This window comes from Carettochelys insculpta, chromosome 1 (assembly GCF_033958435.1).
Source record: "Carettochelys insculpta isolate YL-2023 chromosome 1, ASM3395843v1, whole genome shotgun sequence".
Lineage (NCBI taxonomy): Eukaryota > Metazoa > Chordata > Testudines > Carettochelyidae > Carettochelys > Carettochelys insculpta.
In genome coordinates, this window is record NC_134137.1 from 195,335,820 (window position 1) to 195,348,516 (window position 12,697).

Here is a 12,697-nt window from a genome sequence, read left to right on the forward strand (position 1 = left end):
TGTGTCATCACTTGGAGAGGAAGGTGAACCAGGTGATCCCAGTTGAGGAAGTGGCCACAGACCATTTCTTTAGCATTTCCCTGTCAATTAGAAGAACCTCTGCTTTGCTCAGAATGAGCTGCTGCCGTGTGCCTCTGTTTGGTTCAGTTGCAGGAATATCAGGGAAATCCAAGTCAAATAAAATAAGAGTCATTTTAATCTTCAGCATCACCCTAACTCTACTGAAAAATAAATAAAAGAGATGACAACTGTTAGTAATAATACTACCTAACATAAGAGCTGGTCTGATCTCTGTAGTAGTGTAGCATATCTGAACAGTTAATGGAATTTTAAGTGTCTGGCAGAGGTTGTGAAAATTATGCATCTTACAGGTGAAAAGAGTTTAGAAATTAAACTTTCATGCCACTTGCAGACAGTAGACCATGAATTAATAAAGTACAACTGGAAAAAGGCTTTCATAGTGAATTTGTTTTTGATCCTGCAGCCTTAAGGCACATGTGTTCCTTCACAAATTAGAGATCTCATCTGATACAGCGTTTCCTTTTGAGGTAAATGTGTTAATAAATCACTGACATTTCAAATGAACTTCCATTTTTAGAACTTTAAGCTTTCCAAAATATTTGTCACGCTGTATGTCACTGATTGTGGATATAAAATAGCTGAAATTATGTTATGAGATCAGTGATTTAAATTGTACTCTGCACGTAATGGATATGCGTTAGTTATAAATAACCCATTTCAAATGTTGTAGTGGTCATGCTTCTCTTGTGAGAATTAGTTTTCATTAGAGGCCTGGTCCAAAGTCCATCAAAATCAATGGAAAGTCTCTCATTAGATCACGATCTCATCATTGCTATAACCTATTTAAAAATTGTAAAATTGTAAAATAAAAAAGTGTATTTTAAAAATTCTAATTAAAGTACACACTTAAAAATGAGTTAGGTTATCACAATTTTAAATGTTTTATTATGGACTAAATACAAAGAGTTATATTTGCATAGTAACAGCTAGTGGACAATTGCAGACATAACAACAGTACTGTTTATGTTGATTTTATTTCAATTTTAGTTTCCAATAGTGATTATATAGTACATTTTTTATTTTTAATTAAAATAAATAATGTATAATACATAGACTCGAGTCATTTGGGGCAGTTGCTGGTGAGGAGGTAATGACAATATATCCTTTAGGAGCCTTGGTTTCAAGGAGGCTGATAGCACACAGCACTTCTTGGGGTTAAGCCAAAAATCTCATTGTGATATTACTTCTATAGGGTCACTGCACTATTTTATTATAAAATTATACATTTTACCTTGATTATACATTTTACCGTGATAAAATCCCTCAGCTGCCTCTGGCTACAATTCATGGCCTGCTACATTTCTTATCATGTGACTAGCATTCAGCTGGGAGGAATGAACTGATTCAGTCAAAGTTTCCTACAGCTGATGCTTTATAAGCCCCATGTGAGTCAGCATAACCTTAGAATTCAGCAACACCACTGGGTGGGGAAATGAATGACTTGCATTCCATCCCAGTGGGCTCATTCTGCTAGCTATTAAGAAATGATAGATGCTGAGGAGTTCCTTTGAAATTCTTTGCAATATTCATTGCTCCACCCTTATTAAGGCTCTTTAAGACATAAGCACAGGCTACCTTTTATAAACCGTTATTAACATAGCATAAAGGAGCCAATCACTCAGGTGTGAAAAAACATCCAGAAAGACAGCGTGCAACAGAATTCCGCCATTAGCATCTTCAGCAACATATTAATGCTCACAGCGGTATCTTCACTATCTCCATTTTAATTCACGCTATACAATTCCATTCTATGCTGTAAAACAACTCCGAACGTGATGTGATTAACCTAAAGGTCCCCCAGACCATCATCTCAAAGCCCACCTCATACATGGCCTGTGCTTTCTATTCATGTTCAACTGTCTGATTTCCATATCATCCCACTCACCCTCACAGGCTGCTATTAGCATAACAGAGCTTTAGCATGACATTGATTGAAGCCAGTGCTTGCTGAATGCAGTATCAAAGCATAATTTGCCAGAAATCAAATCTAATTTACTGTGTACTATATTTAAGTTTTTCAAAACACTGTTGCAAGAAAACCATCCTAGGCCTCTAATCTTAATTGTTCTTTTTTAATATATTCTTGTCTTGTTCTCTGGAGTTCAGGCAATGTACTTTGTTTTAGAGCTATTGTCTTTGACTTGCAAATGTCAATTAAACAATTTTTTCCACTGTTTACTTCATGCCCATTAATGTTACAGCTGAAGCAATGAAGAGTAATTGCTTGATAGGCAAAACATTTGGTTTATTACATCACAAGAAGTTCTTTTGCCAGGTTTTCTAATGTGCAGGGTTTTTAGGTAGTTGCACCTACGTGTTCTAGGAGTACCTGCTCGGATTGTTATGAATTTATCTGATTAAAATTTGTTATAAGTCTTCATAACTTACAGTCCAATGGTCAGGGCACTCAAGAGCAAGTGGAGAGAAACCAAACTTCTGTTCCCAGCTCTGCCACTGGTTTGCTGATGTTAAACAAGTCACGTAGTTGCTCCGTGCCACAGTTGCCCAACCTGTAAGATGGGAATAATGGCGACTACACACCTCTAGAAACTGCTTCTTTATCAGCTGTTGACAAAGAACCTCTTTCCAATAAATTCAAAAAAGTCCCCCCAAACCAACTTTCAGATAACTAGCAACTTGCCATGCACTGGAAAGCTGCACAAACTGCACTCAACAATTGGAGCTGGAAAATTCACACTCAGGAGTGTGAGGAGTAGGCTACTTGAGCTGCTTTGCACCCTACATCTCAGCCACACAGCTGGTCATATTTGAAGGGTGTTTTAGGATCATTTGGGAGTGAACCTCTGGAAACATTAAATACTCTGAGCCCAATCATACAACTCAGAAGCAGGATCAGGTATTGTAAAAGGAGGGATATTTTGCATGTTGTGCATTTTTAAATGTGTCACTGCCTTTACCATCTTTATCCTAAATGCAGCCATCTTTCTTCCACCCCTCTGCCACCAGAATCCTAGGGGAGGCATTGGATTTTTCCTCTCCCACTTCTGGCACCTCCAGACTCTTCCTTCCCACTCCCTTTTCATTCATTTTTAAAAGTGTGATGAGATGGATTGAAAAGAATGTTGAGGGTGAGCCAGTTCCATGCCTTGGGGCACACCATAGTAAAAGCACTGTTGCCTTTGCTCGTGTGGTAGAACAGTGAGCAAGCTAAAGTGCAGTTATTATGGGAGTGTCAGTATTGATTCAGGGGAAGCTAGAAGACAAGACTCGAACATAAAGGACCAAATGTTGCTCTTCAGCTTTGTACTGACAACTGAGCTTAAACAAATATATGAGGTTGTAATGCTTCCCTTCTTCCTGCTGATGGAGATCATACATGGAAATGCTTTCCTTTCTGTCTTTATTTTTTTTTTTTGGTATTTCCTAATTGTGTACATACTAATTAATGACTATCCTCTGGCATGAAAATGCATTTACATAATGCCATCTTTTCCCTTTGATATTATTCATTCATTCATTATGAAATCTCTCTTAATTTTACATCATGTTTTTTCTAACATTGTAGCTCCCCCGCAATTTGTGATAAGACCACGAGACCAGATTGTAGCTCAGGGTCGAACAGTGACCTTTCCCTGTGAAACTAAAGGAAATCCCCAGCCTGCTGTTTTTTGGCAAAAGGAAGGCAGCCAGGTAAGTCTTCATCTGAATACATAACTCTTTTTTTTTTAATTGCACATTTTTCAATATTTTTAAGTCACTTAATTAATTTACTGCCTTTCACATGCTCTGTGGACCTTATACAGAGCTCTTGTCTGCTTCGTTATCCTTTAATAAATCATTATTGATGCATATTTATACTGTAAAGCACCTAGAGGGCAAACAAGGTGTGGTCCTATTGTGCTAAGTATTGTACAGACATATTGAAAATCCCAGTTTGTATTCCCCCAGAAGTTTTCAATATGAAACACGAGACCACAGATCTGGATGAATGTGGTGTTGAGCGAAAGAGACAGGGTAACCAAAATAATAGGCTGTACACAATTCTTAGCCAATCAGGGACAGTGACTACAATAGGGCACCTGTGTCATCATTATCAAAATAGCAGTATATCTAACTGTCTTATTTGCAGTGGGAGATACATGCAAATAAAGGTCTTGATGATGCAGCTACTTCCCTCTACATAACTGGCATGCGCAATTTCTGAGGCCCATTTTAGAAAACTTTCCCTATGATGTACTCGTTTCAGACACCAGCCTGGCTGCTCTGTGCCAACAGTGACTTCCTTAGCTTTAGATTTGATTATGATGCTCTCCCAGATAAATCTTTGTGTAGCCTTTCAAGGTTGTTTCGTCACCAAGACTAGCTATTTCAGAAGACAAGCTGTCACACTGTCTGGAGGCCCAGACCTGAATAGAAACTGTATGCTTGAATATTGATAATATTTGTCCCCTGGAGTCAGTTGGATATATTTTTGTAGGTAACCCTCCTGCTGGGAGTTGAATGGCACTTAGAAGGGCCGTAGTCAGTATGCTGAGACTCCTCTTGGAGAATAACAAAATTGACCTTTGCCACACCTAGATTTCTGGTAAGAATAAGTAAACTTTCTCCCACTTGCCCTAAGCAGGCAGAACTTAATTCCCCACACTCCACCAAAGCGCTGTGGTGATGTCTATGAATTGCAGCATGCACAGCACCTACAGTACACTCCCAACTAGCACAGGTATAAATAGCAAGAGACAGCAAGGCATAGATTAGGCAAGTAAAGACACAGCAGAACCCTAGAGTTTGTACCCTACATGGTGCTATTCACACACAAGCAGTGTCTTCCCCATCTACACTGTCCCACTGCCGATCCATTGCTGAAGCATTTCACTACCACAGGGAAGCTACACACTTCAGTGTGGACACAGCCTTTTTTCCACTGCAGTGTATAGCAATGTGCCCTACATGGTGCTGCTGCCAATGTAGACGAGGCCTCAGAGTTTAAAAAATATACTCACCAGAAGAGCCCTCTCCAGCATTGCTTGCCTCCGGATCATCCTGCAATGAGGGGACTGCCTCCAGAGTGATGAAGAGTTCCTGGCTGATGGAAGGATAAGCTTCCCCAGCTGCCTGCTGACTGGGTTGCTCAGCACCTTCCTCCTCTTTATCGGCCTCCATCTCCTCATCCTCATCCTCCTCTCACAGGACAGCTGAGCAGTGTCTCCTGAGAAGTCCAGGCAGTTCTTTGCGGCCATGATTGGGTCCTTCCCCAGAATTGCATCAAACTACTCTTGAAAGCAGCAAGTTTTGGGAGATGACCCAGACTATCCATGCCCTGGGAAATCTTCCCATAAACGTCAGCATTTCTTTCGCTGGTTCACTGTGTATTTAGCACAGGTTCATCCTGTCCCCCCAGCCCCAAATGAGATTCTGGATTTCCTGATGGCTCCATGCTGGGACTCTTTTGCGACCTTGAGAACTCATAGCCCGATGTGATCACTCCTGTGGTGCACTACTGAAGCTGCTAATCTTGCTGGACAGAAAGACAATGAATTTAATTTCCTGGTCTCCCTGTTATCTACTTCCTGCACACCTGGAGAACAGAGGAGGTGAAAGTGACTGTCTCCTCCTGGCCATACATCTTTACCAACCCCATCTGTGAAGTGTCATGTCTGGAGTCCTACGGGCCTTCTGGGGGCAGGGCTAGTGGTGGTACAGCCACATGGCTGGGAGATAAATGTAACTGTTCAGGGCTCTGCTAAGCATACCACTTAACCAGTAACACAACTCAATCTTGGTTTGGGTTGGAGAATAATAATAACCCGTTGTTCTCTGCAGCTCTGTTTCTGGGCCTGTTGAAACTGCTTGTCTGGCCCCACCTTGAGCTGCTACCACCTAACCTCACTGAAATGACATCAGCTTGGTCACCATTTCTCATTTCTCTGCTGAGGAGTCTGCTCTGCCCTGTCTAACTGTGTGTTTATAGCCAGAATGTGAGCTAAGACTGGAGGAAGGTCTGTAAAATTAGCATGATCTAGTCTTGGTAAAAGCTCATCTTCTCGTGTTAAAATGGGGCTTGTGTGACTGTATGCGAAAGGGGTCCAAAGACATCTTTATTACTGCACATATTATTGGAGACATCAGAAGATCTTCATTAATGCAGCCTCTTACCCTATGCAAAGGTGCACCACACAGAGCCACCATGAAATTAATGGAGCACCACACAGGCACAGCAATCTAGTTACAGGATCAAGATTAGCGTTAGTGCTCTGTGCTATGGGGGGTTGTACAGCTGCAAGAGTACATTAATGCACAACAGTTAAGTTGTTTAAGTTGATTATGCACTGTGTAAGGAAGTTTGGTTCTAACCAGCAAATACATGGCTCTGGAAAATGCTGTGTTATGGGCCTTTGCTAAGGAACAAAATTGTTCCAGGAGGAAAATATAATAGCATTTTTAAATTAAACCAGGAAGTGCTGACGTAGTAGCAAACATTCAAAAACCCTTCTTGTAGAGGGTTTTAATAACATGGTAATGTTTATGTAAAGTGGGCTTATAGTGTCATGCTTGAATCTAATAAAGTGGACATCCATCATGTTGTAATAAAGAGAAGAGCTTCTAATTAAAGTAGGGCATCATTTGCAGGATTAAAGTCATTTAGTGTAATTGAAAAGTGTTAATACTCTATTTTATTCTCTTCCATTGGTATCACTTCAAGGGTAAAAAACATTTTAAGGTGAAAATGTGTCTTCTGTCTTTAATTGAATGTTATTACCTACAGATTGTACCATGTTGAAGCTGCTTAATTACAAACCTGGAAAATTAATTACAATATTGAGAACTAGATCCCATAGGGTTGCAGTGTTCTTTTTTGGCAAATAAAGGCAACATAAAATTGATATCTTCATTTTTATAATCAAGCCTTGAAACATATTTCAGTGTGATTCATTATACCTACACCTTGTTCTTAATTGAGCAACAGTGAAGCAACACAGGTTAATTGGGTTAATGTTACCACCCTAATATAAACTTCCCAGGCTTTGAAGTGAGACATTGTTTCCTTAAATAGCAGAATCTCCACGTCTTGTGTTTTTATCAAGGAAATAAAGAGTATAATACTTCGACTACACCCAAGAGTAACATGCTGAACATGGGGGCACTTTATCTCCTGAGGGTTTACTCCTTGTCTTATGGACTTGTAATGCTTCTTTTGCCTCCTAGGGTATGTCAGCACTGCAGTTAAAATCCTTGGGGTAGCCCATGCTAGCTGATTCAGGCTAAGGGGCTGTTTGAAAACTGTATAGTTGTTCAGGCTTGGGCCACAGTCCAAGATGTGGGACACTTGCACCTTGCAGGTTCTTAGAATCTGGGCTCCAGCTCAAGCCGGGGCATCCATGCTGTAACTAAACAGCCTCTTAGGCTGAGCCTGAGTCAGCTGCCATGGGACAGACACAGGTTTTAATTGCAGCGTAGACAGACTCTTACTCAAGAAACTATCTTCCTTGCAATGCTGCTTTTGGAGTTTATTGTGGCATTGTGTGACTGTATGCGGTATTGTGTGATTTGAACAAGTCAAGCTGGCCCATTCCAGTGATTACAGGTGATTCTTCATCCTGGACCTGTTCCTTCATTCTGTTTTACGGAGCACACCAGCTGGAAGGGAGGGGAACAAGTCTCTCTGGAATTACACTTGTTCCAAGTTGTGCATCAGCAGCTGGTCTTTTGTATTTGGTAGCCTTTTCTCCCAAAGCTTGGCAGCAGCCCTCCAGTGAAATGCAGCAGCTCGAGGCAATGAATTTATTCTTCCTAGTCTCTAACTACTAACTACCATGGGCAAAATTAATCCCTGATATACCTCTGGTGCACTCAATGGATGTAAAGCAACTAAAGTCAGTGGAATTACACCTGGGATAACTGGGGCCCTGCATGTCACCATTATGCTTGAATGAGCAAACAGTTTAATTGAATCCACTTACTTTATTTTAATTTTTTTTAAATTTACTCTGCAGTCAATTTAAGGCCATTTATAATCCATGACATCTGAGCTTGAAGGGCACTGAGTCTTATCAGTTCCCACTGAGATATAGAATTCATTGGGACTGAGGCCCCTCAGGATCTGGTCCAAGCTGAAGAATCAAAGATGGCTTGTGAGATAGTGATAAATAAATATTTTGAATGTAACAGTGAAAATTATTATAAACCCCAGTTTGCATGGCATAGAGATTAGGGGCCTGGTCCCGCATGGCCTTGCACCTTATACGGTGCCATCTACAAATCCTCAAGATGATTGATGAGTGGCTGCAAAACTGCCAAATCAAGATTTTCACTTCTCTCAAGCTTTTATGCCCATTCTCCATTCGGTGCTTGCATGCGTGACAGGGCTTTGAGCAGTACAGCTATTCTAGCAGAACCCCCAGTGTAGACACACAGAAGGAGGCAAAGTTCTGCTGACATTGTTACACCACCTCCTCGAATGGCACTAGCTAAGCTGACAGTCAGGCCTGTCCCGGGGGGGTGCAGGGCCTGTGACATAAGTGCTGAGTTTCTTATCTTCTGGAGGGGGGTGCTCTACCCAGCAATACCCAGGCCCCACCCCATCCATACCTTCCCCCCATGGCTCCACACCTGTCCTCTTTTTCCCACCCCTGCCCTGTTACTTCCCTGCCCAGTTTTGCCATTTCCCTGGGTGCACAGCAGCCTCAGTCCTCCACCCTACCCTCCCCACCTCAAGCCCCTGCTGATGCTGGAAAACATGTGATCTGTGGCAGACAGTAGGCACTGAGAGGGAAGGGAAAGTACTGATCTGTAGGACCTGGTGGTGGGAGGTAGTGCTGGGGGGAATGGGAAGGTTCTAGTGGGTGGATGCTGGTGGGTGGTGTGATCAAATAGGTGTGAGAGCCACTAATGCTCAACGGCTTACAGTAGTGTGCCTCCAATGCTTGGATACTCATCTAGTGTTAAGAATTGTAATATTTTTATGGAGTTTGGTTCACTTTTGTTTTACTTTGACAAGGTCATAAATCATGGTTCCAAAACTCTTAGAGTTAGTTCATTCAGACAGTTTTCCTCCTTTATGTACTGACCTCTCACTATAACTCCTAAATCCTCCCCCCAGTTCCCCTTTTCCATCTCCTCCCCCACCAGTTTTGCTAATTTGTCTTTCCTCCAGTGCTGTCTCTCTGGTCTCCTCAGCCCCTTTTTCCTCTCATCAAGGCCATTGTCATCTGTCATCACTTTTCCCTCTAAAATTTGCCTGCTTGTGTGAACACCCTGATGCCTGCCTTGATTATCTTTTTGCATTGATTACTGAATTCTCTCCTCTACTTACCTTGGTTCTTATCTCTCCCCAGCCAGTCCATTAAGAGGGCTTCAGCTAAAATACCTCTTCCTCCCCCAGCGCACACACACAATTTCAATGAGCTGCCCTGTCCTCAAAACTATTGTCTCCTTGCCAATTTTCATGTCAAATTTATACTCCTTGTCCTTCCTTCAAAATTCCATTCTGTTCTGCCTCTTATCTTAGGTTTAATTTTCTCCTATTCCTCCTTTCACCTCCCATGCTTGGCCAGCCCTCTTTCTTTAAATTTTCCTCTGGCCATTTCTGCTTCCCTGCCTTGTCATGCTGCCCTTTTGCTAGGAACAGTATTCAATGCCAAACAATCTCACTTTACTCTTTCTCTGACTTTCCTCTTTCTCCTCTCGACTCATAATTCACTCACGTGTTGGTTGAAATCTTCCACCACACTTCCACTCCAACCAGGAACGCAATTGTGTGTTGTCATTTCTCAGTGATGTTTTGTCTAGTTTAAACTCCAAGCTTCTCATGGCAGGGAACATTGGTTTATTATGTGTCTGTAGAGCCCAATGCACACCTGTGATATGATATATATAGTCATGCTTTTTTGTCTTTACATGTAAAGCATGTAAAGAAAATTATTGTGCCTGAGGAAATGAAATATTCTTGTATTGTTCACTGGTGTGATTTGAATTGTCTCTACAGAATCTACTCTTTCCAAACCAGCCTCTTCAACCCAACAGTAGGTATTCAGTATCTCCAACAGGTGATCTCACTATTACCAACATTCAGCGATCTGATGCGGGCTACTACATCTGTCAGGCACTGACGGTTGCTGGGAGCATTTTAGCAAAAGCACAGCTGGAAGTTACTGATGGTGAGAAATTAGGCTCTCTTTTTTAACCTGTAGTACTTAAGGATTAAAATATAATTTCTAAATATAGATAAGTTAGCTCATATATCATCAAACGTGGTTTTGTGTGAATTATGAATAGTTCAGAGTCTTCTGCATGAACACAAAAACATGGAACAGGGGTTTGCATATTATTTGCAACTTTCTGCATCTTTAAAATGATCAGTTAAAAAGGAGGGGTACACCAGCTCGAAGTATAATTAGTGGTAAGAGACGCTGCTCGATACTCTAGAGCCAAAATCTAATCCAAAGTGAACAATGGATGGTTTTGTGGTAAAACATTTAATAACAATTTTAGGTTTAATTCCCACCTCGGCAACAGTCTTCTTCTGTTAACTTAAGGTAGTCAGCTCATACAAAGTGGCATAACTCCATTTAAATGTATGGTCCTCTATCTGTGTTCATCAGCTGAGGATCCTGGCCTTTAGTCTTTTTGGATCTCAAAAATGTTAATAGGGGCCCATAATACTTGCTTACCCTTACAGGAGTGTTTTAAGGACATTAATGTTTGTGCTTAGATACTGTAGTGATAGGTGTCAGATAGACTGAGAAATTCTACCACCATGACTTGTCACTAGCCTTTTCAACATTGTGTTTTAGAAAAATACCTTACATGCATTCTTTCCTACATGGTGTATATACCTCCTTCCATTGGATCCCATGAATCCCATTGACAGCAATGTGAGTTCTCATGGATCTAGGGTAAAATAGGTCCTTTATAATACTACAGAAAATGGAGACAAAAATCCCTGTTTTCCTGGCAGGCTATTGCATTCCCAGGCCTTATTATTCCCTATCTTAACTGAATCATTAAATAGCTTCTGACATACTTTGATGGTTTTTTACTGTTAAAACTGTTGTTACATGCACAGATCCACTATTACAGCTCCCTCAGAGACCTGCCTACATCATGAAAGTTTGAAAAGATGTCTAATTCTGAATAATCTGGTTCTTCACAAAAGCATATTCATCACGAGTGACAGGTAGAGAGGTTCAGACACACGCTCTAGAAGTTTGAGCATGAATTTGATGCCTTTTTGTTGTTGTTTTCCAAAAGCTGTCCGTATTTTTATGACAAGGAAAGATAATTTCTCCCTTATCCTTGCATCTTTACAAGCATGCACTGCAATCCCTTAAAGTAGTTTCTAGGAGATTAAAGCCTAACCTTAGCTCTGTGACCTCGCTAAGTCTTCCCTTTCTCTTACTCTCTGTGACAAAATGATGCATTTTCATACAATTCAAATTTACATGTAGATTAAAAGGTCATTGAAAATTAATGGAAAGGCAGTATTTTTTAATATCTGTCCATGGCACTGCCTGATTCCATGTCGTGGCTGTGATTGGAATAAATAGAACACACAAACATTGGCTGATAGGACATTGAGCTGTTAATGGTTGCACCTGCTTTTGCTGCAGAGATTTACTGCAGTGGGGTCTGAAAGGAGCAAGTCAGGTTCAAGGATATCAGTGATGAGAAATTCTTCCTTTAGACAGACAAGGCCTCTGGTTTATCTTATTCTTTATTTATTTCTGCATTTGGGGGAAAAATATCATAATTGACCTCTGCTGCATCTACATCATTTTATGCACCCAGTCAACAACAAAGCTCATTAAGGTGTCCATGGCAAAAAGCAAACTCAGCTCACACTAATTACATTCAAAGATACTCAGCATTTTGCATTCCTTAAGAAAGCATTCAGTGGTGATTATATGACTAAAGGAATGACAAATCTGCATTCTTCAAACATCTCCCAGAACCTGAAAGTCAGGACAGTCACTGTTATATACTACACAATTATTTTATAGAAATGTGAGTTTATTTTTGAGTTGATGTGTAGAGGAGAGTCACAAGGAATGTGAAATAAGAGTACATTGCAAATGTGATTCTATAGGCACCACTATATCACAGGTGATTTTTGACATTGCCTTTGATTAGGGAATTAAACATGAATATCCAAATATTCTTCATCAGCTCACACTAAGTTTAGGTTATAGACATTAATGAGTAGTGAAATCTAATTTCAATGATTAAAAATATATTAAAACCTAAACATTTAAAGTATTAGCTATATATTAAAGCATGAGCTTTCCGGTTTTTGGCTGGTGATTTCAGTTTTATTTCATAGCCCAGAATTTTTCTGTTTGGTTAATGATTTAATAATAGTGGCGAGCCATCATTTTCATTTTGAACACATTTTTGTTTGATCCCAGAGTAATTTGGATTCAATTGAAATTCCAGTACAGAATGAAAACATATGTCATGTGCAGAAAAACAAGTGCTTAATTATGCCATATATAGCACTGTTTCAGTTGTTACATTTTTGCACTTAGAAGTCTTCACTGGAAATATTTTTAACTCAAGTGTTCCTATGAGAAAAGATTACTTGCTGTGAGGAAATTTGCTGAGTTGAGTGATAATTTTGCTGATTATGGACTGTGTTAAGAGCCTTCAATATATTTGAAAT

General features: G+C 40.3%; 1 protein-coding gene across 1 annotated transcript in view; it reads left to right on the forward strand.

The window, feature by feature from the left end:
- The window catches only part of ROBO2 (roundabout guidance receptor 2), a 707,829-nt gene that overhangs the window by 558,544 nt on the left and 136,588 nt on the right, over positions 1 to 12,697 (forward strand). The window contains exons 8-9 of the mRNA XM_074983473.1: positions 3,608 to 3,732; positions 10,025 to 10,196. Of these exons, the coding sequence (XP_074839574.1) occupies positions 3,608 to 3,732; positions 10,025 to 10,196 (297 nt within the window). The remainder of the gene's footprint in view (positions 1 to 3,607; positions 3,733 to 10,024; positions 10,197 to 12,697) is intronic.